Here is a 24,965-nt window from a genome sequence, read left to right as displayed (position 1 = left end):
AAGCACTAAATGAGGTTGTGACTGTACGTTAATCCATCTAACTGCTCAATTGACAAAACTTTTGTACTTGAAAATAAATTGAATCTCAGACTGAATTCATTGAGTAAAGGTGTGCTGTTTGATCCTGAATCTTCCGAGAAAGACTTCTAATTCAATCACCTGAGGATGAGGAGGAAGTCTCTACATGCTTCACTATGCAGTACTGTATTCAACGTCAGTATTAGACACTTTAGATCTGATAATGTGTTTTATTTCAAATAGCATGTTGCACACTTCGTACCAACTTTAAAATAGTTTAGATCTGGTATTGGAATCAAAGAATCTTTTATTTTTATTCAATTAAAGGATAATTGCTAGCTAACTTACCCTCTCCTGACTTCCAACCTGTTAAGCATGCAGTGAACTGGCTGAGAACCACAAGCTGGAGCAGAATACCAGGGAAGACCGAAGTTTAACCCCACCTTGGGTCTCAACTTACACTTGTCCAAAGGGCGCGGTTTACAAGTCTTAGTACGAAAGAAGACTTACATTGATCTCAACGGAAATACCCACAGCTGGACTGTCCTGCGCTTTCAACTGGAACTAAGGAGAAAAGGGAATCCTTGTCCTCACTACTTTTTGTTTCCTTGTATTTGTTAAATATTTCTGCTCAATCCTTAGGCTACATTTGACTTCTTTATTCAGCTGATTTGACCTTGATCTTTCCAATGTTTTGCTTTCTTCATAGGAACATATTTTCTTTCCACCTCTCTTTTAAAATGGTTTTAACAGAAGTCTTGGTTTTCTTTTATTTTCTATGTCTGCTTCCTATCTTGTCTTCCTTAGAGTTCATCTCATAGCCCCAAGGTTTGTATTCTGACCACTTTCCTAAAGTACTTACTGTATATAGAAAGGTAAAGCACTTTCAATAGTTAAATGTTTAATGAAGTTTAAATGATTAATTATCATTTTAAATAGAAATGTCGCAGCTGACACTATAATTGACAAATCTCGCAGATCAGTAAAATTAAACATTAATTTTAAACATAATTGATTCGTAAAAAAAAGTTACCACTGCATTTAACTGGTCATTTTACTTGTGTATAAAATGATTAGCTTTTGTTGCTTGACATGTATGATGACATGTTTACAGCACTGCTGAAAGAGAAGCAATGCAACATCACTGCCAACATTAGAGTGATTTGGAGCAGGAAGCTAGATTTACGTCTAGCTCCCACTAAGTACAAAAGTAAGGAAGTAATGTTACATTTATATAAAATTTTGGTTGGACCACGTTTGGAGTTCTGAGGGCAATTCTGTGCACCATATTGCAGGAAGGATATTGTAATATCAGAGAGAGCTGTGTAGATTTACCAGGATGTTACCCAGGATAATTGGATACAAATATCAACAAAGACTGGATACTGTTTTCTTCTTTGGAGATGAGGCATTTAATAGGGAACCTGACAGAGGTGTTTAAAATTATTGAAGGGTTGAATAGGTGGACATAAATAGGCTGTTTCTACTTATTGGGGAGTCTCTTAACGGGGGGACTTAAATACGATAGCTGCTACTTAATGTAAAAGAGAGTTTAGGAGGAACTTTTTTTTATACAGTGGGTAGTGAGAATGTGGAACTCATTACCGTAAGCTGTGGTTGAACCAGAAACCATCAGTGCATTTAAGAGGAAACTCCAAGGATGTATGAAAGAGAAGGCAATAGACTACATTGGAGGGGACAGGAGTGGGGATTAGGAGGAGTGTAGGATGAACCAATTTATACTCCAGACATGGAATTAATGTTCTGGCAAAACCATCTCCTCAAGTCTCCTAGGTCCTGAGAGATTCACTTCACAATCAAACGACAGTTTGTGGGACATTGCTGTGCACAAATTACCTCTTTTGCCTACAAAAGACAATCACTGCACACTTCAGTAAATCCCGCGAAGTGCTTTGCGACATCGAGATCACATATATAATAATAATATTAATCCTATATCAAATATAAGGATTAATATTTATTATTCTTATAACTCCTGCTATCGGCACAAAAAATACAGTACAGAGGCCTTCATCTGAAATTAATTTATGTAGATTCACAGAATGAAATACTGTATTCTTAGTTATTGTACAGTAGTTCAAAGTTTAGTTCAAAATGTCAAGCAATGTCCTGCAAAAAACATATTTTGCCCATAAGCGGTAGATTAGCTGCTGCACCTGCAGAACAAAGGCCTTGGCAGAGATGTCAGAACTGCAACATCTGAACAATCTCTTAGTCAAAGTGAAATGAATTAGGCACAATCAGAGCAATTCTGGTCTTGTTTTTCAGTTGTATGGAATATAAAAGCTCCTTAAACCAATATTACATTTGACAGCTGTTTCAAATATGAAAGCTCACAATTTTTTCTACAACTTGCAGGCGCAGTCAGACTCGGCTGAGTAAACCCCATCAAACAATAATTACAATCAGTTACTGCTTTTAATTTTAAAAAAACTTTAAATATGGCTTAATGTTGTGCAATAAGCGAAAAACATCTTTCAAATACAATTCAAAGCTTAAAGAGAGAAATGAACATGTTCCAATGAAGAATCATACTCAGTGTTAGCCCATCCCTCTCTCTTTTTTGGGTGCACTGTGTTTCCAGTATTTTACATTTTATTTCAAATGTTTACTATTCAAAGCTTTAATTTTTATATCTAGCATCTGAGTTCCACAGCATAATGTAGATTATTGCTTAAGTAAAATGCCCATTAAAATATCTTTCTAGATGAAAAGGATAAAGTTATAGATCTCTTGCTTAAGTGTGCAGACGTATCCGATTGAACCCCCAAATAATTACATATTCTTGACACCCTCAACGCAACCGTGCTATAAACAATATCGTAACGTGGGGGTCTTGAGCCACATTTTTACTGTTACAAATTTGTGTTTGGACATTGTAGCTGAATTTCATTCAATGTTTCAATGTATGCCTTGCAAGTATCAATGGTAACGTTTTCCTTTTGAAGAAAAATCGACCTCAGCACTGCACTCCCAAGTAATAAGTGGAGTTATCGCAAATGGAAGTAAACGGCTAATTCTGAATCTCCTGCCCTTTCTGCAGTAAAGGAAAGCTCAGTATTTAGTTAGGTTATCTGGTGATTTAATAAAGAACTGAATGTGGCGATAGATAAATCTACAAGACGGTATAGAGTTTGAGTCTTTGCTTGAACTGAATATAGTCTCTATGGGATGGACTATAAATGGGCAGTGGACCTCAGATGCTTTCTGTTTGAACTGCAAAGGGAGTTTCTAAGATTATGCCCTGTAAAAGAAACACCTAAATCCACATAAAGAGACTGCTGACAACGAAACAATGTGATTGAGAAAACTCTTTGCTGTAATTTGTTTCTGATCTGTACACCTGGGCTAAAAGCAATCAGGGTGGGATTTGGTTTTAAACAAAGTGTAAATATGTAAGGTACAGCAATACCTTTTAGCAACTGGTTAAGTTCCAGGTTGAAATAGTTCTCAAAGCTCATGACCACAATGGTGATTTACAATTAATTCTGGCTGGGTGATATAATATTATAGCAACATAGTTCATGTGGAAAAGATACACACACACTACACACGAGACCAGGTAAAGTGTGCAGCAGCAATTGGCCAACTTTAGCATGTAAAGCAACAGAACAAACTGGCAGTCGCAAGTTTGTTTACGTAATTGCTCTTAACCGCTAAGCTGATTACAGCTGTACTGACAAATATGGTCCTTATCCACATAGACTACAACAATAATCTCAAGTGCTGCCAAATTAATTGAAAGCTTAAGGTTTGGTGCAACAATGTTATTGTTGTCTATGTCTGCACATCAGTGATGGTGAAGTGTGTAGTAAAGAATTGAAGCCTATTTTGGTGGTTTCCCTCGCCTTCACTATGCAGATTTCATCAGCCAATCTCTTACATCCATTACACGTGTCAAGTTGTACACAAATGGGCAAGACTTCTGAAGGATTTCCTACATTTTTCACAGGAGTGGCGCTATAATGCACTTTAGCAATAATCTTGATGATCACGCACAACCTTCCCCAGTTTCAAGTTTATTGACTACCAAATATGTAGTATAAACTCAGCATAATTGCTGGCTGCTACATCTGTGTTAAACCAGGTGGTCCAATAGTTTGTGTTGCATAAGATATATAAAATGTTTCAAGATTTCTTATGTTGCAACCATATTCGATGATCCCCATGTTATAAATACTTATTTGGGTGGTGCTTTATTGTGATAGTACGTGAGAACTTATTTTAAAACACGAATATTTTGGTAAAGAACGTTTTGCTATAAAAGCTGTGAATCAAAATATCTTTCATTTTAGCACTAATCTTATCAAAGTTGTGCATTTTTTATAGACTGCTGTAACAGTTTTTATTAACTGATTTATTTGGTGGCTTTCCACCAAAACAATGTCTCCATTTCAGGCCCAAGCAACAAGATTGAACAAGGTTTCTGATACAAAAGCTACATCTAAGACATCTGAGAATTACTGCTGGCAGGGACAGCAGCCTCTGTGGGATGCAAGCCAAAGCCTTGCAGTCACAAAGTTATTTGTAAAGAATCAATTCAGAGGGGAATTGAGCGGTAAAAAAAAATTGTAAATTAGTTTCTCGATGCTGAGGGAGAACCGGATTAATATTGCACTTGTTCAGAATAGAAATATTTCTAAACTCTTAAGAGTTTCTTGTGCAGGATTGAAATGTGGCACAGTTACCTTCGTACCAGAGTATCAGAAGGAATTGATCTGCCTTGGAATCTCATTGTTTCATTTAAAGAGCTGAATAGTCCTAATATGCTCTAGTATTTTCAGAAGTGTTAGATGCAGTGCGGTTCATTTTGTTACATTTTCTCTTCTGAGTTGTGTTAATCTGTGCTATTAATTGGTGAAATAAATCAAGATGTAGTTAGTCGACACCAAAGCATGCACACTGTAGAAGGATGTCATGAGCTGTGGAACCTTGAGTTACTAAAGAATATGTTAGATGAGGAGCCAATGGAATTAATTTTGATTTTAGTGAGGATGAAGAGCACGTGGAACAATTTGAATCGGGGGAAAGGTTAAAGGAGTAATGTCCATAATAGTTTGTCACAAGCACCAAAACTAGTTGATCTGAATATCCTGGTGCTGCAGTACAACCAAAAAATAGGGCTTCCGAATTTTAGTTGGTCAATATTCAGCCTTGACATGAAGCAAACCATTAAATGAGCTGCCTGAGGGTTCAACAAGATGTTCAATAAACAAAGCAAGTGAAGCAATTGTCAAATCATTGGATTAAACACAAATCCTTCAGCTTTCATGTTCTTCTGTAAAAGTGATCCAGTTGTTTTGCACTGATGTATTTTTTTCACTTGAAACGTGTGATAGGTACTAATTATAAAGCACAACAATCCTAGCAGCTGTCGAGAAGGTGCCAAAATTGCTTTGGCCATTTAGAATTGCTGCAGTCAGTTGTAATCAAAGACATCAAAAGATTTGACTCAAGTTACACTACTGTAAACTAAATTACTGAACCTGTGAATATGAAGCCTGCATCTATATGGTGCTGGAGGGCCATATCAAACCACCCAGGATTACATTAGAAATAGATATGTGCTAGATGAATGAATGCTTGAAGTGCAAGTTTCCAAAAAAAGCATTTGAAGTCTGTGTGAGTGGGAGTGCTGCATCGAGTTGATGCATTACTTTTTAAAAAAAACTTCACACTCCTTACAATTTTCTTATTTGTTATGCCTTGTATTGTCATGAAGATCCATTGATGCAATGTGCTGATGTACCAATGTTCTGGTACAATGTGTTAATAATTTTCCAATGTTCCAGCTGATGCCATGTGCATATCTATTATATTTGTTACTTTCTTCTAAACAGAATTCTCTTTGTTTCCCAAAGTTGGATTGAGTGAGGTTAACCCACACACACACATTTCACAAGGCCAATCTAGTATCAGACCATTGTTAGAGCATGCACATCAAGTCTAGAACCCAAACATAGCCTCGGAAAATCTAAATATTATCGGGAGAATATTTGGAAGAAAACTGTACTTATTATTTTAAATTCCCAACTACAGTGCAACAGCTATTTTATCAAGTGATAACTTTCGTATCTCAGAAATGCACAATACAAGGTTATATACTACTACTACTACTGTGATGTGAAAATGTTAAAGATAAAGGGAAAAAAAAACATCAAGTCGAAACCTCATGGAGTCAAAACAAAAATAATTCCTTATCATTCGTTCGGAGACCAGCAAAAATGAAATCTAATACAGATTTTATTATGAATTCAAAAAATGCTGCTTTAAATATTTTTTCCCCTTTTAATTTGTAGTGCTGTTTTCCAAATATTGTGAAACAAGTTAGGCTGGTTTATTCATTTCAAGTTTCAGTTGAACAGAAAACTATTAATGTTTAATTTTGAGAGAACTCTTACCTCAGGAAATTTTACAAGTGTCAAATTATTAAGTTAATTATTTTCACACAATGTAATTTGGATTGACAGTCAATATGATCGTGCATCAAACCGATGCTGATATGTCACCGTTATTATTGATGTGCGAGTCTCGACAGCGAATGTTGGCAGTCTATTCACCTGTGTGGGGGCTTTGTAACAGAGCATAATTTTCTCCTGACCTCCGCATATGCACACCTCTAGTAAAAATCACTGAAGCAAGATCAGAGGAACCCTTTCCCCTTCCTAACCCAAGGTGCTGTAGCCAATTATAGTGCCCCTTGCACCCTGGCTGAGGCTCAAAATATTAGATGGTCACTCAATTTGCTTTTGTAAAATGTGACCAGTTTTGATTAGAACGACATCAACTGTCAGCACTGCTGCAACTGGAAATGAGTAATTACCTTAGTGATAACATGGAGGACTCCTGAGAAGCGAAATGTATGATGTTGCTCCTCCAACCCGGTCTCATGTTTTACTAAGATATCAAAATGAAAGCAAAAAATGACAACACTGTCAAAGAAACAGCTTTTATCTCTTGACCTATATTTATAAACTATTTAGAAACTGATAATTTGTAACTGTCTGAGCATTTGTAGCAGCACTAAATGGTTCTTGTTACAAGTGAATCTTGTACATTTCATCTGGATAAGAATATGTAACATATTAACTGTAACGCATTCTCTGTATTTATCATTCTCTGCAGTTTGCCACTTTTAAATAATATTACCATCAGCGATTATTCTCTTAAATCGGCATTTCTATCAAATTTGCAGTAAATCTTAGGAAAATAATTGCAACTAAAGTTTGGTTAAATGGATATAACTTCCTTGCAATTAAATTGCATTTCATTTTTAAACTGGTTTAACTACAGGCACTTCCCAATTATGTTTCTATAATGAAACTATTGTACATATTAACTTAATTGTCACTTACAAGTGCCTGATCAAGTGAGGCAGAGAGATAGAATCCTGCATCTCACAAGCAAGTCACCAGTGTGAGATTAGAAATTTAGATGGGAAGGGAAAATGTGCAGTTTTTGTTTCTCCACAATGATCTGTGATGGTAATTATGCGCAATTGGCTGCCGCGTTTCACCCACAAAATACAAAGTCAATTCACTTTACAATATATTCTGTGAAGCGCTTTGAGACGTTTCAACAATGTGGTAAGGCGCTATATCAAATGCAAGGATTATTATTATATTAAACAGCTGAATTATGAATTGAGCAGTGCACAAATCTCAGTATCCCTGCTTTACGTTTTATATAATACACAATGTACACAGAATATCCCAGTTATCAACCACACAGTATTTCTCAATAAATCATTAATCCTCTCGTGTGAGTGTCATCTCATTTTAAAGGTCTAACCCTACGAAGCTGTTGCCATGAAACTCCCACATCCAATTAAATGGTACAGATAAGCAAAACCAGGGTGGAAATCCGAAACTCTAATCACATACTTAATTCAGTGGATGGATTATACCGTTGAAGCTTTGTTTTCATGATTTGTAATGTTCCCTAAATACCTCGATTAGATTAGTGCCTTTGTAATCATAGTCATGTGTTCATTATTCTGTCAGGGAAAGCATACATCAACTGGGGGGCGCTTTTGAAAATGAAATATTGTGCAGTCAGTAAAAGCAAAGTCATTTCTGTTTCTCGTACAGTCTATATTCTTGGGTAATGAGAACGGATGAATTTGGGCAGCAATGAACAGCCTTGTATCAGCTTCATGCCTCCCTGTGACACAAATCAGGAAATTGTTGTGTGGGGCTCAGTCTCTGTGAATGCATGGCCTGGTACTCTTTCAGGGTGTAATAGGCAGCAATACACAGAACATTTCTGAATTCATAGCATTTTTGTGAACACTGTAATAATAACAATCCTTGCATTTGATATAGCGCCTTATCACGTCGTTGAAACTTGCCAAAGAGCTTGACAGGGTACACTGTAAAGTGTAGTGACTGTGTATTTTGTGGGCAAAAAAAATGTACATTTGAAAAGGAAAACTACCTTCAGTTTGCGCATTTTGGTGCAGAAAAAAATAAAGTAATCCAGGTAGGATTGAAAGGCCCTTTACAACTTTTTGATGTACAGATAGTTCTGGGAAAGTAAACATTACAAATGAGTATTCTGATGGACGTGTTTGTTTTTGAATTTTTTTTCATCAGCGTTATTTTAAATAGTAATTGATTCTTCAGTGCTCTGCACCTGTCTGGTCTTTGTTCACGACAAAGCACCTGGGAATTTGGTTGATTACTTCATAAAGCAAACAGCAGCACAGAAGCTTCAAGGAGGTATTGTGTTTAAACTTAGCCAATGACAGGGAAGTGAATGAAACTTTGGAGAGCTTAAAGATGTCAGACTTAAGCAACTTGTGATATGAAATGCTACAGAGTGAAAATTGTACATATGTTTAAAGCACACAAGTCTGTTTTCTCGATGTGTTTAAAGCTTATGCGCCATCAGTGGGAAATCAATCACGTCATTTCAAATATATGAAAGAGCAACATAATTCAGATTCCAGATCTTGCTCACTCGGGATCTTATTCACATCGTAAACTGTTCCCTTCCATGTAATCTCATAGAATTGCTTTACAGTGCCTTTTAATTTGAAACCTCTCTGTTCCAGACCTGTTGACAGTGAAGGAATACCATTCTCTACTTCAGCTTCTTTGCCCAGATTTCCCTATGGATCTCACCCAGAAGGCAGCGAGGTAAATTGGATTTGAAATGGTTTATTTTACAAATCTGACCAACATTGCACTTTCTCAACACTGGAGAGGTCCAATGTTGATTCAATGGGCTGAATGAGACCTGAAATGTGTCTGTTGTATCAATAGGCAATTCTCTTTCAGTCACACATTTATTACACAGTGCTGTGTTCCTTGCCAAATTGGTCTACCCGAATAACAAAGCTACTTTTTTTTGTCAAAGGTGAGTACCTTTGTTATAAGACTCAGCGAGTACCATTGTTGTGCAAGTTCGGTCACCAAGCTACAGATTAATAAAAATACAAATGATGACAAAAAAAAGGCAATAACTCCCTCAATCCTCAATGTGAAAATGTTAATGACACCCTAAAAATATTATTTCAATCAATCAGTCACCTCTACTTAAAAAGTTGCTGAAAAGCGAGGTGCAAAGAGTACCTGTTCATGTCGGGTGCTGCTACTCAATCTGGTGCCAGATCCTATCTTGTTTATTCTCTGAGATGAATTCAGTCAGTGCCAAATGCTTTTGGAGCCTCAATGAACTACCATCTCAGTCATCCCAAAACATCTGCGAGACCCTGAGCAAGCATCATGTTTTAATCAATGTACTGAAATAGCTCGCTCTGGAAGCTGCATGCAGCTCTGGTATGGTCACATTGCGGAAATGCTTTGAGACCGATTACATCCTGTGGTGGCAGTCTGGAGGAAGCCTATATAAAGATGATTTTTTTTATGCTTGAAGCAGCTTAAATTGTTTGATCGTAATCATCGTTCAGCTAAATGAAGTAAAGGTGAGATTTGTGAGACTTCAGATAACAAGCAAGTTAACAGTCATAGGTATCTCTTCAAAATACCCTAAAATAAAATTTAAACAATATGGTTTCCCTTTGCCCATCGTTGTCAGTTTAAAATGCTTCAGCTCTCAGGAACTCTGCTCCAGAAGTAAGCGCTTTTGTATCTATTTCAAGAGGGCAATCTGTAGTAATGTGTCTTTGCAACAATTAATTGGGGTCACTATTATATAACATAAAAAGCAGCGCTAAAAAAAGGCTGCTCCCCCTCAGCCAAGCAAAACTTATCAATTATTGTCTTCCCCCCCCACTTACACACTGGTCCACACCCTGAATTGAACCAGATTTTCCTGAAGCTTGGCTATTTTCCTCATTTTATTGGTACCATCAGGAAATATATTATAGGAAGTTCTCCAGAGGTAGATTAAGCACAGCATGAATAGCACTGGTTAATAGCTTGAGTTTTTGTGTTTGAGTTGTACATGTGGAACTTTCTCAATGAGTTTTTAAAATCCAAGAAAATATACCCACTCAGCAGCACTTTTAGCAAACAGTTCAGTTATTTTCTCAAAAATGCAGCGTTGAAATTTCGTTCAGGAGACATCAATTTGAACCTCTTGTATAACAGAACATACTGGATTCTTCTCCCCCATTAGGACAGCTTTCCTCTCCTCCAAAACTGCCTGTTAGTCTGACATACCAATTTGTTTTTTATGGAGCATTTTGTAAATCTTCTTTCTGCAGTAACAAATCATTACACCTCCACTTTGTGGAAGGAGCAATATCATCATTAATATGTATGGTTCCCAGTCAAATGTATTGTTTAAAAGTATTATGAAGTCAGTGTCTGTGTCCACAGACCTATGGATTAATAATTTACATGCCATAATGATACTGATGTATGAATCAAAACAGCCTTGGGCTATAGAGGAAAAAGTATAATTACTGCCAGAAGGATGAACAATTCTCCTGAAGTCTATTAGACTAATCTCCTGATCATTCCTCAGTTTATGGAAATCATGGCCAAATAAACGACTCCGAGCACGAGTTTGGTTTAACAAGGGATGTATTACTGTGTCCAATACCCCCAAAGGAGCAGTGGAACTTTGTGTATAGTAGGCATTCCATCTTGAAGCCAAGATTGCAAGAGCCTTAACAGATAAACATATACGCTCCATATTCTGGGTTGTGCCCTTTTCTGAAGGAAGGAGTGAAGCTATCTGTCACCTGCTGTCATTTGTCTTGATCCTGAGCCTGTTAAACAAATAATTCCATGATTCACACAATAAATGCTATGCCTTAGACTAAGGTTTTAGTAGATTAACCAGTACTGCTTTGATGGATGTCTGTGCGCTTTGAAGAATCAGTTTAGAACTCTTGGCCGCCCAATTTAGGTTCAGTGTCAAAACTTCATTGCTGTCTGACATGCTTTGCTTGCTAAGTCTTGTGAACTACTCATTCTGTGCTTATAACAGTCGAAGTTGATCCAGAGAATCAAAAGTAGTAAGGAGTTTTTTGACTCCCCATCGCATATAGAGTCCATAAACGATTGTGCCAACTTGGTTTAATCTCATACAAAACTCCGCAGCTCGTGACCTCTCGCGCACCAGGCTCCATGACCCCATAACTCACCCGACTCCACTGGCTCCCCATCCCTCAGAGGATCGAATTCAAGATCCTCGTCCTCACTTTCAAGGCCATCCATGGCCTTGCCCCCTCATACCTCTCTGACCTCCTGACTCCCTCCCAACCTGTCCGCTCCCTCCGTTTAGCGGGCTCCGGTCTGCTCCATGTCTCCCGCCCGACCATCGGTGGCCGGGTTTTCAGCCTCTCTGCCCCCACACTCTGGAACTCCATCCTACGGTCCCTTTGCCTCGCTTCCTCCCTTAACTCCTTCAAGGCCGGTCTCAAGACCCTTCTCTTCGATCGTGCCTTTGGTCGCCTTCCCACCTCTCTGCCTTCCTCACCCCTACACAACCCATCCCCCATGCTCAGGTCCCGACCCCTGACTATTCAGTACTTTGGGACATCCTCCTGCCGTTAAAGGCGCTCTATAAATGTAATTTTGTTATCGTTGTTAAAATTACACTTTCCTCCCACTACCCACAATTTATTCATTATAGTTCCATTTGCTGAACAAAATAACTATGTAAAAGTAAAAAAGTAAATTAACTATGTCACTGAAAAGCACCTTTTAAATTAAACTGTAGTCAAGTAGAATGAAATCCCGACTTGGATTTCACTCCCAACCCAAATATGAAGCATGTCAATTTTGGGAGGGAGATTGTATAATTAAACACAGTGACAGATAACAAAAACACGACTGAGATGGTGTTCAATGATGCTATTGTGTACGTCTCCATATCACATGTATAACTATGTGCAATCTGCCTATGGAATGGTCAGATGAGCATTAAGCTGATATTGCAGAATATTAACAGAGAAAAACACTGCTACATTTTTCATTCTCATATTAGGACAGAACAAAAATACAATTGCATTGATCATGAGTAGCACTAGCATTCTCTTCACCATATGATTTTCGAGAAGCTTTTGTGCTCTAATTAAAAATAATCAGCCATACTTCAAACACACCACACACAATTAATAAAGGCCATTAATAGCTTAGATTTATACAGATCTGACCACAATTTACATTTTCAATAGAACATTTCAGAAACTATAAACAATGGTATCAAACATCAGAGAACTGAAGTCATGTGGAGGAATGTTGGAGTTGGCTCATTTCCACAAACAGTCGCCAACTTCAGCAAATTATTTTACCATTTCACAGTGAAACGATAATGTGATATCCACTTAGTTTGCTGTGCCCCCACCCAAACATATCTACTGATGGTAATGAATTTTAATGTTTTCAAAAGGGACAAGGCTTACATTCTGGAGTCTGCAAGGTGAGGTGGCATATAAAGAAAAACACTAATTTATCTAAAACAAATTTGATTTTACAATTTCTAAGTAGTTCACGGCTAGGTTAATATAATTTGAGAACTCCATCAATCCTCATCACTGCAGGTAACACTAATCAAATTTTCCATGTTAGGAATACCCTTTGTCAAAGTTTCCAGCACTATAAGTTGTGGTTGCTTCTGCAGTGAAAACTGAAGAGAGCGAAGTATTTAAATACAACAGGAACCACAAAGGCAATGTACTACTGTCAAAATTATCATTAAACAGGGGATCACAATATCTAGCTTTATTAATACAGCAGAAATACAGTTAAACCCATTGAGATAGGCCACCCAAGAAGCTGGTTAGAAATCTAGGTCAAATATTTTTAAAAAATCTACATAACCATATGATGAAAATGTAATAACAACAATAACTTGCATTTATGTAGCACTCTCCAACTTGTGAGAAGATAAATATATAAATATTTATTGAGCCTGTTGGCTTTGTGGAAAGCTTCCGGAAATAATACATCTCCGTGCAGCTGCAAGAATACTACTGTTTAAAGTGATTACATAGACCTTGCATAGTTATTTTCCCTAGATGCAGCAGTACTTCACATTGAAAGTGCTCCCTCTAATTCACGTTCACTTTTATTAGTAGTCGTTTTAACATTTAGTATACGTTTAAACACAGAAAAACCACAAGCAATGCAGCTTTTCAAAGATTGAATAAAAGTTTTGTAGTTATAAATATTAATGGTCTTACACTTAGGATTTCAAGTTAGAGTCTAATCTGGTTGATTTAAAAAANCACAAGCCCTGCCAGGGGCAAATGCAGTATAAAGCGGTTTTACTGACATTATATAAAAGCGAGACTCACACCAAATTAAATATCAGGCATTTTATTATCAGCTCATTTAAGGAGCAGAAAGTACTGTTAAGAAGAACCCAACATGGATTTGGAGCATTAAGGCAGGGCTCACCAATCTCCCTGAATTATTTCAGAAGAATAATGGATGAGGACTCTTCAGGAGATATAATTTTTTGAAATTTTCAGAAATTTCACTTGTGAAACTTTTTTTTATAAAGTTAAGACTTGTGGCATATTAGCTGGTTGAATTGGAAACTAATTTAGCAATAGGAAGTGCAAAATAATGATGGTTTCTGATTGTGCCAAGCTACCTAGGCAGTTGAATTATACAAGTTGGAAGATTAGTATTCCTAGAAATTGGGGTCCAATAAAGCACATCAATTTTGATGTAAATTAACTGAAAGTTAATGCATAGATGACCATAATCACATACAAAATGAGGGACAATCATCCACTGTGATGGAGAAAGAAAATAAATTGGGTTATTTGTCTTTTACTGAATATTTGCAGTCAATGTGAAGCTATTGACAAACTGAATGTACAAGTCAGCAAGTCCTAGGTTTGATCCTTATTTTGAGGTAGCTGATCAGGGATGGACAGCAGTAGTATCGCTGATATTAGCTTCATCAGTTAATGAAAAGGGGGCGAAAAGTTAGCTAGAGTTTCCACTGATCAGTCCAGTGATCTTACCAGAAAATAACCATGTATGTGCATTGTCTGAACTGAATTATTGAATTCTTGTTCCCCATCGCGACACAGCCTGCCAATACATAGTCTTTGATCTCACAAGAATGACCAGAGGGCATATGGCTGTTGTGGATCCACACACTAACATGAGACAATCCCACAAGGCGAGAAAACTGAATGTAGTAAAACCACATTGGAAAAGTTGTGTGTGATTTTGAGCACCCTTCCTTCAAAATTTGTATCTTGGGAAATGTTCAAAGAGTAACTAAAATAATTCTAGTTCTTGAAGCACTAAGTGGTGGCAGAACTTACAAAGCTCAAAGCCAGAGAACAATAGATTGAGGAAGAACATGACCCAAATCCTTAAAATGCTGAGAGGCAGAGACAATTTAGATCTAAGCAGGCTTAAATTTACATTCAATCCAAGCGAACATGAGTATAAAATTAATGAGGCTCAAACAAGCTCAGGAAATTAAATAAGTATAGAATCTCCTTTGGCTGTGATCTAGTGGAGTTCCAAAAAATACATATGGTATCTGCAGGACTCCCTATTTACATACCCTTTTTTGCACATCGCAAATTAGTCCAATATCAGCACAGTAAGAATCGGCAGCATCAATTTATTCACTGACACTGTGATCTAACATCACAGAATGTATTAATGCAAGCAGCAATGACTGTCAGCCAAATATGTGTTGGATTTGTATTTTTTATGTATAATGAACAGGTTTTTGAATTAGTGCTTGCTCTACAGTCTACAGTGCCAAGATCTTGCTCAAGCTATATAGCCAGTATTTCAGCCTTTGGTCAGGCTGCAACTGAAATATTACATATAGTTTTGATCACAACATAAGAAGGCAATAAAGCTGAACACCAGTGTTGTACAGATAATCTATTAAGAATAAGTAGATAAGTTACTGCTGTTCAACCTCAAAAACAGTATTTTCAAAGAAGAACTGATAGGCGTATAAGATGCTCAATAAGATAGAGAAAATAACCCCCAAATACGAGAAGTTCTATATTGTGAATGTTTAGCAGAAAAGGCTGAAATTTAAATGTTCAAATACAATAGTGGTACACTTGATGTTATGGACATTTTTATTCTGTATGTATGATTTCTTTCCCAGGATTGTCCTTATGGATGACGCAATGGACTGCCTGATGTCATTTGTGGACTTTCTGTACGCATTCCAGATTCAGTTTTACTATTGTGGTAAGTTTATATTGATTGACTACTGATTTTGAGAGGTTCAGCATTTGAACTCTGAAGTCAAATATGGTTTAGATCATTGCTTGAATATACAAGAACAACAAATTGCATTTATGTAGTGCTATTCATGTCGGGAGGATTTCCTAACATGCTGGACAATCAAGGGCTGGGGGTTGGTTTTGATGTGGTAGAAGTCACTTGAAGCACACATGATATAAAAAATTTGAGTACATAATTTAACTTGCGATAAATAAGCATTGCTTTAAGTGGGATCCTTTCCCCTGTTTTTTCTAAACTGTAGGTGCTTCCCTTGTAGCTCTCGGTTAGGTGATGGGCACAACATCCATTGGAACAAAAGATAAAGCACCAAGTACCATATGAGTTTCAGACAGTAAATCCAATGTTTGCCCCCTACCCCACCCACCACAAAAAATATTCAAAATCTTAAAGTGCTGATTTCTGGATCTTATTATAGGGACAAAAGTGTGGAATCTGTTGCATATCTGTATCATGGCTACCATATCAGCTTTGCCATTACACCATATTCTCCTAGCATAGTAGAAATTTCATTCTATTGACAGATCGAATTATCTGCTCAGTTAGGCTGCCAGCTGCATATGCTTCTCTCAAGCCAGTTTTCTGTTGACAATCAGACTCAAACTGATACCGCAGGACTCTCGAGTGTGTTGTCTAGCAGAATAAATTCTGAGCATCTTTATTTTATCTGAACTACAGTCACTTCAAGCTCCTCTTGTTTTTTTTAGTGAAAATGCTATCACTGGTAAGGAAGGGCATCTCAATAATGCTCCATCTTATAATCGAGAGCAGATTTAGTAAACATTATCAAATTCAAAGCAGCCGTTCGTACCAAATCACAAGCACAAACAGTTTAAGGCGCCATTATCTTAGTTCCAGGCTAGCTGTCGAGGTTTAATTAATTAATAAAAATACACCTTGGGTACACATGACCAAAGTTCAACTAAAATTTCTGCAATGGACACATCTCAGAAATGGGACTGCATAAGATCCTCATTCCTGCAGTCATCTGTTGACCCCTACTGGATTTGGTTAGAACAGCAACACAAATGGAAAGTGTTGTTTTTATTTGCAACTGTATGTAATTCTGTGGAACCATCTGTAATGGGGATCCAATATCACCGGTAATTATAGCTCATATTTATTTATTATTAAAATATTAGTACTGTATGTATAATGTAGATTTGATCGTTTTTTTTCCCCCTCAGAATTTCTTGAAAGTGTTGCCGTCATTTATCAAGACCTGCTTATGGGGAAAAACCCAAACACTGTGATTGTGCCCACATCCTCAGTGCAGGAAGAACACCATTTGCCATCGAGTGAAATGCCAACACAGGAGGGTATAGATGCTTCACAGTTTTATGACTGTTTGGAAACACTATGTGATAGGTATAAACACAGGTGAGTTTTTTTTGAAAGAAATGATACTCGTACATCTTCCCTTAAGGAAGGCTTAACCATCACTGTCACAATGTTACTTGCCCAGACTGTGTACTGTGTTCACTAATTCAAGTGACTGCCATCTTCAAATTATTACAATAGCGAATCAGAGATTGTGCCAGTATTTGCCACTCTAATGGTTATATTTTCCCCATTCCTTGTTATTGGTTGCCTGATGGAAATGTAGTGCACTGCTTTATCTTCAATCAAAATGCTTTAGGTCTGCAGTAAAGCTCAGAGAATATTTTGGGGAGGGGTAAAATAGACCAATTTTATTTTTTTGAACTGTGTCTGGCTACGCCATCTGCTCTGTCAGGTTTTAACACACAAACTAGAGCAAGTGATAGCTGCTGAGACACAGAACACAGGAAGATGGTCACACTGAGACATCTTAAAACTGAAACCAAGACAAAACCTAGCACCAGAGTGATAAATACTCCTTGCAAAAGGTATTGGTAGCATTTTATTAGATTGTCATCTTTGGGCCAATGTGCAGTCGATGCCAGAATCATTCAGTGTTACCAGGTTAGCCAGCCTCAAATCAGAAAATGCTAAAAGCATTTATTGTGTTAAACATATGAACTTCCTGTTTATTCGGCAGAGTAAAGGTTAATGAGCTGCTGACTGCATCTCCTGATAGTCCAAATAACCAGGAGACAAAAAGGACATCTGTCCCTTCCATCAGTGATGCTGATCACAGACCTAATGTTTAGTCTATGTCTCCAGTCAAGTTGTAATATGGCCGTGGCTGCACATCTAATCTAAACACTCTACGTGACCATGACCCAAGACACATTCTATCTTACAGCATTGCTCTCGCCTCTACTGAACCCACTTTGGTAAACCTAGTCTCCTACATTGGTCTTCTTTGTCACTGCAACCAAATGAAATCCAGCAACAAGCACTAGTGATTCAGCAAATATAGTGTTTAAAATACTTGGACATTTGGCAGTAACATACACTTCTAACTTAAAAGTTGGAAGATTTATCCGTAATTGAAATGGATCGACGTCCGATTGAGTTCTCTAAATACAACCACAACCTCTTGGTTTATAAGCATTTCTGAATCCTCAGTGTTACTGACTTAGCTTTCCCCTGTACGCATTCAGCTATTTTACGCCAATGACATTTTGCAGAATAGTGGCCACACTACCTGTAAGAGATGTTCTCACTCCAGTAGAGCAGCTGTAGAATAACCACAGCCATTTGTCTCTGGGTCAAGAAGCCTGCTATTACTCAGTAACCTTTGAAAACAGGACTTGGTGCTGTGTATGCATGTGTTTGAGGACGCACATGTAGAACTGTTTTGGTAGGTAGATGAGTGGGCATTTTAGCTTGATTTCGACTCATAACCTTGTCACACCAGATTAGTGTAATTGCAACATAAATAGTTTAAGAGAAAGTGGTTTTGTTCCCTTAGTGCATTTACTTGATTTAGCAGTATTATCATTTGTAAAAACATAAGAATGGAAACCATCGTATCCACCTAAACCAGTCATTCATATCCTCGTTCATAGGAAAACAAATTATGTCTTTTCTTGGCACTATCCAATCGCTTACCTGTCTATTCTCTGTTTTAACCAATCGTGTTCATTTCCATTTTTGATTGGAATTCACTGTGCTCGGTGACTTTTTTGCCCCGAGTCATGAAAAGATATCTTCTTACAACAACAACTTGCATTTATATAGCGCCCCTCATGCAGGGTAGCGTCCCAGAGCATTTCTTAGGTTACAGTTAGATTGTGCTTTTTTTGGCTTGGATCTATTCCCCAGTTCTTTTCTAGCTTGGGCTAAAATATACTTTATATTATATGTTTTCGTTTATCATTTGTAGAGTTGAGTTAAGTATCTCTTTAACATTGTTTTTATGTCAACACCATTGGGGTACCATGAGTTGCTTTTCCTCATTGATTAATATGTGATTTTATCCAGTTCATTGTAAGTTCCTTTAATTGAACAATGTGTTCAAAATTTGGTGCTTTATATTCAATGAAATTATACCGATTCAACAGTGAATTTCCAGCATCTGGCACAAAGATACCCTAACAGTTGTACTCCACTTAAAAGGGGGGATTTTAACTAAGGCAAAGTTCTTAGGACCAGTTCCATTCCTATGTATTCTCATGGGACATGGTCTGCTTTATATGCCCAGCTTTGGTTAGTGGCTGCCAATTTATAGAAGAATTTTACAGGATAATCCAGATGTAGCCCATGATTTTGGATCATTATTTTCACTTTATGACTTGACTGAAACCATTTGAAAAAGCATCTATAAATTTGCTCAAAATAATAATCCAAGTGATCTCAAGCATCTGGGAGTCTTATTTATTACCTAACATAATAATCAATACTGCTCATTTGGTTGCAATAATATACTGAACCAGCTACCTGTATTGGAGAATGTAAATATATTTTGAAATTCAATCATTTGGTGGAAAAGAAATAGAAATAATTTCAGTGTAGCCACATGGAATTAACTGACAATTAACTTAAGCTCCCTCCCAACTTTTATAAGGAGCTGATAAGTAGAAGTGTCTCATTTGACATTCTTTAAATTCCCCCTCTCCTGCTGATAGCTAATGAGCCACGACTGTCATCCTTCTCAATGGCTAACCCCAATCCCCTGCACATCAAAGTATTGGCACTGATACTGAAGCTTCTATATGCTGGAGATCATTTTGACAAAAGTCCATCCCTAAAAGAGATCCCTTTGTCCAAAAATCCATTTATAGATACATAGCTTATTAATGATATTATTGTCATAATGAGATATGGGCTTGTCTCTTTATAATACAGTATTTATAATGCTGCACACATGTTTTTAATTCTTGTGAAGAGGTGATTTTACAATTGTATCCATATCCTGAGCACTTCATTTATTTTTGTTTGAACTACTTCAAAAAAAAATTTAGCTATTGGAGTGCAGCAATGCCGCATAGGTAACTACAGAACTTTGGGATGAAGCAATAGTCATCCTGGCAATCCCAGATATGAGGTATATTATGCCTAAAAATTCATGTACAAGCAGATTATACAAGTTAATAATAATAATCCTTGCATTTGAAATAGTGCTTTATCATGTATTCGAGACGTCTCAAAGCGCTTCACAGAATATACTGCAAGTTTTGTGGGCAAAAAGTTCCTTCTTAGTACTTAATCTTGATAAGTGTCTTGCACACTTTTTGGAAAATTATCATTTATACATTTAAGCTTGTTAAACAGAAGTAGGAAAAGAAACTGCAGTTTAAGTGTATGTGTTTTGTAGCTACCCACCAGCATCCTGCATAAAGGAAATCCTCTGGAAAGTGCAGCGAGTGACATTTTATGGATTTCTGATGGCCCTGGCAAAAGATGACGGGATCAACTGCAGATTAGGTAAGCAGCAATAGCATGAAACACGATCGATAATTCGCTGTGGCAGTCTCTCCTGGTGGATTGTAATGAGTTCATATACAAATGTATAACTACATCTATTGCCCCGAATGATAAACTATTAACATTCGACACAAGGAATCCAAGTGGATCAATTTCTCATAACTAATGCTTCTTATTTTTATCATACGTGTCGTGTGAATTGTTTAAACCTTCTGTGATATGAATGGACATAACTCACTTCTGTTAAACGTAACACTCTGACCTGAATCTTAACAAATGCTAGCAATTGTTCTATAAATTAAATCCTTCACTGCAGGGCTTTCACAGCCAAATAGATTGTTCCTTTACTTGTTTGCTATAAGTTTGATTTCCAGTCATCAAACACTAGTGTGCTTTAACCAATGGAGCATTGGCAGTTTCTTTACTGAGTTGACTGAAGAGAATACTGCTCAAATTGTGTCAAATCAGGTTGTGTCATTCTGGGAAAGCACAATCAGTTCAAATACTTATGTCATCTTTTTCTAAAATGAAAACTGATTGATGTTGCTGCTTAACTAGATTGAAACCATAAGTTTAAACGTGTATTGTCAGCAAAGCATTTTTGATCGCAGTCTTGTTAATGCACCTAGGAAGCATCACTACTGTTTGCTAAAAGATCACAGCCGAAGAAATCCAAGAGGCACAGTGTCAGCTCCAATGGTATTGCTATCGTTCTGTTTGTTCACTTGTCATCCAGGCAAGTTAAGGACTGTTTATTATAGCATATAATATTCACTAATCTATTGGATAAACCTGCAGTAAATATTGAAAATGCAGCATTGTTCACTAATCACAATAAGGTTCCAAACAGAAGATCAATCATTGCTATACACTCTGATCATTGGAATAAAAGTTAATATTGATATAGTTCATTTTTAAAGGTCACGAGACAGCAAACTAAGAGATGCAACTCTCATTAGTCAAGAGGTGCCCATTAGGCAGAAACCAGTCGAAAAAAGACATCGATGTGACACCTCACAAGACAATAATTAGGGCATGTGCCTCAAAATGTATTCAAACTGATTCCTAAAATCGCTATTTTGACTTAATTCGTGAGACTGCCGAGATTTCAGTTATAAAGCCCTTGTGTCAGATAGTACATAACCGGCTGGTATCTCAGAATTGAGGCCAATTTATTTTTAATGTCAGATGTTTTTCTTGTTTAACATTAGATGAGGTTAAACAGGTGGAAGCAGTGTTCCTTTTCATGCAAAGGGTGGTTCTGTAACCTTTTACAGCAGGTAATTAAATGGAATGGAAGGCAGGGTCATTGGGTGAATTAAGCACAATGAAACTGTTGTTGATCACCATCTTGCTGAAGTTTGACATTTACAACTTTATTATACTAATAACATTTCAAAAGGGCACGCTGTTCTTTACAAGACCTGGAGATTTGGTATAACCTTTATCATTCTAATTGTTTCCACCAAAACAGTATTGTTTCTGAAGCACAGACTTAATATAGTGATGAAGCAGTCAGTAAAAAAATATCTATTAAAATGGAGCCTTATCTCTAATACAGTTACTCTTTTGGGTAGGTTTGTCCTATTGGACCCCAATCTGGGAAAAATACCAAATCTTTAGAGTTTCTTCAGCACTTTTAGGAAACATTGAAACGCCAGAACAATAGTTCCGTTTAAACCAACATTTTTATTTTAATAGTTGTGCACCCACAAATAACCATATGTGTTCTTCAGCATCTCATGTAGTATTAAAACTTACAGTGTTTCACCACTGGAAGGTTAAATGTCTAGGAGCAGACTTAACCATGCTTTGGGGTGTGTGAGGGGAGAGGGGCCAGTAATGGAAAAAGGAAATGCATTTAGTTGGTGTATAATGGATTCAAAGTCATCTAGAAATGTCAAATTGTCAAAATAACAAACCTGATAACATTCATAACCTTGAATTGAGTTCTACAGGAGACAATGGCAACTGAGATATCCAACGTAAATATTTTTTGTTTGGTGTTTGCAGGAACTTTCCCTATCAAGACCGAACTCCTTTCAAATCCAGGAACTGATCAAGAGCTGGAGAAAATGTACGTGAATGAATGAATAATAATAAATAAAAAGGCACTCAAGCCTCATTTACAATTCCAACTGAAAAACACGGAGTTACAAAGGTCAACGTCTTTAGCAGATATTCTCTTACAGACGTCTTAAGTTGGAAATTATTCTGGATTCTTAAACGTTACAAAATAGTTTTGAAAGAAGAACGAAAAGATTGAAAATATTTTCTGAAAATGTTTTATGATATTTGCTGTTCTTTCCTAGTATTCAGTTCCATTTCAAAAGACTGTATGACATTTTTCACCTGTCAAATGATAGGTGCTGATATTAAAGAGTGATCAAAATAGAACTTGCATGTCGTTCTCACTCCAACAATGTAGATGTTTGTGTTAGAAATGGTGCTGTGAACTGCTGCAGTATATTTGAACGTACTTCTCACAAACGCTGCACCATCACTATACTGATATATTAACTCATTAGATGTTACTGCTCCCAGAAGCAGCCAAGTGATACTACAACCCCAAAAGGAAGATGCCTTTATATTTTTGATCATTTCCAGGGATTGACTTTCCAGTCCAAAATACATTTGGTCACTCAATCCACAACTGTTTGTGAGACACTGTGTGCAATTGGCTGCCATATTTTGCTCACAAGTATGCAGTCAATTCGTTTCACAATATATTCTATGAAGCACTCTAAAACAACAACAACAAAATTACATTTGTATAGAGACTTTCACGTCGGGAGGACATCCCAAGGTGCTGGACAGACAAAGTTACTCAATGGTGTGTTAAAGCGCTATATCAAATTCAAGGATTATTATTTGTTATGTTTATATTTTCACAACAAAATACATAGTCACTACACTCTAAAGTGAATTCTGTACAGGGCTTCGAGACATCCTCCGAATGTGAAAGACGCTATTTCAAATGTAAGACTTATTATTTTGTTATAGGGCACACTTCTTGGTGTCCGGAATACACTGAATGGCATGTGTGTGAATCAGTTTAACAGTTTATCAGATCTCTGTTCACTGTACCATGGATGGCAAATACCAGTCAAAAATAAAATCTTGTAAGTGACTCTAGTGAAATAGATACTGCACTTCCCATTATAGTTGCCAATTGCATTACTGACTTCTCCGCATTATAAAGGCAGAGAAACGTAATATGCATTTCAGTTTATGCTGTTTACTTGTAAAATCTGTTACGCACATCACTAAAATGGCTGCAAAATGAAACCAGTTTATCGATTTTAATGCAATCACATTTGGCTGGATGATAAATAAGTTACAACATCAGTGAAATTATTTTGTGCAAATGTGGGAATAAAAAAATAAATTTCCCCACAACTATTTCTCCGGTATTTTCAATTCCACAATTCAGGCCTCTAGACATTTGGGAGATGAGTCCTTATGAAGAGACTACATTTTAACCTCTGTTTGTGTCGTTCGTCGTCAGAATTACTCAGATGATCGGTAAACCAGCCTCCAACAATGGTTGCAATCCACCTCCACAGAAGGAGCAAGGCAGAAAATTCGCTTATCGGAAACCTCTTGCTTATCGTAAAAAAGTGGATGTTGAGAGTGACGGATCAACCGAAGAGACCGACTCTTCTGAAAATTAAATCCCAGTTATTTATTTATTTCTTTGTTGTGAAAAGGGCCCCGTCTCATTCCAAAGCATTTCTCATCTTTCGCTTGCTAAATAACATTATACAGTAGTTGGTGAACATTTCTGGGGTTATTACCACACTTACCACCTTCTAGTTCGTAGAACGGAGTTTGAATTCAACCCAGAAACAGAAATTAAAGTTTCTCTCGCTCTCTCGCCAGGTCGAATGAGTTGGAAAATCTCAACCCAACTGCACACCAGTAAAGTGCCCACAATTCAGCACAAATCATCACTAGAATTTTACTGGGCAGACAAGATGAGGCTTTGCTGTACATCCAACCCATCCTGTTTTTTTTTTAGCACCAATATCCCCTAAGACAACTTGAAGGCAGAAGAAGGTCATCTCTGTTGCCCGACTTCAACAAACGTTCAAAAAGTGTAAATGGCAAAGCAAAGAAAATGTCACTGGAATTGGAGCGCTCTCCTTTCTCCTCAGAGGTCTGGGCTGAAAGCAAGTCCAGGGAAAGAAGGAGGATACAACAACAACAACAAGATTCCATTTATAGAGCGCCTTTCACGTTGGGAGGACGTCCCGAGGCGCTGTACAGTTGGGTCAGGACCCGAACAGGGGGGAAATGGTGAGGGGAGGGAAGGGAGGGAGGGAGCGAGGATGGGGTAAAGAGTCGAGAGGGGAGAGATACAGAGCTAAAGTTAATGGCTACGTTGAAATGAATGGGCAGTCTAAATCACCTACACAAATACGTAATATTTGTTTGCTCTCAACTAGGTGGAAACCAGATTCCATTACA

General features: G+C 37.2%; 1 protein-coding gene across 2 annotated transcripts in view; it reads left to right on the top strand.

Moving 5' to 3' along the window:
- The window catches only part of cunh11orf49 (chromosome unknown C11orf49 homolog), a 66,929-nt gene extending 42,201 nt beyond the window's left edge, over nt 1–24,728 (top strand). Inside the window, exons 4-9 of one of the 2 annotated variants that reach the window (XM_007887654.2) lie at nt 9,095–9,179; nt 15,562–15,647; nt 16,889–17,081; nt 20,386–20,495; nt 22,509–22,572; nt 24,004–24,728. In XM_007887654.2, coding sequence (XP_007885845.1) covers nt 9,095–9,179; nt 15,562–15,647; nt 16,889–17,081; nt 20,386–20,495; nt 22,509–22,572; nt 24,004–24,169 — 704 coding nt within the window. In that variant the 3' untranslated portion in view covers nt 24,170–24,728. The remainder of the gene's footprint in view (nt 1–9,094; nt 9,180–15,561; nt 15,648–16,888; nt 17,082–20,385; nt 20,496–22,508; nt 22,573–24,003) is intronic. The other variant, XM_007887655.2, reaches the window with a different exon arrangement.
- The last annotated feature ends 237 nt before the right edge of the window (nt 24,729–24,965 follow it).

This window comes from Callorhinchus milii, unplaced genomic scaffold, assembly GCF_018977255.1.
Source record: "Callorhinchus milii isolate IMCB2004 unplaced genomic scaffold, IMCB_Cmil_1.0 Scaffold17, whole genome shotgun sequence".
In the NCBI taxonomy this organism is placed as follows: domain Eukaryota; kingdom Metazoa; phylum Chordata; class Chondrichthyes; order Chimaeriformes; family Callorhinchidae; genus Callorhinchus; species Callorhinchus milii.
This window is presented reverse-complemented; position numbering and strand designations above follow the sequence as displayed.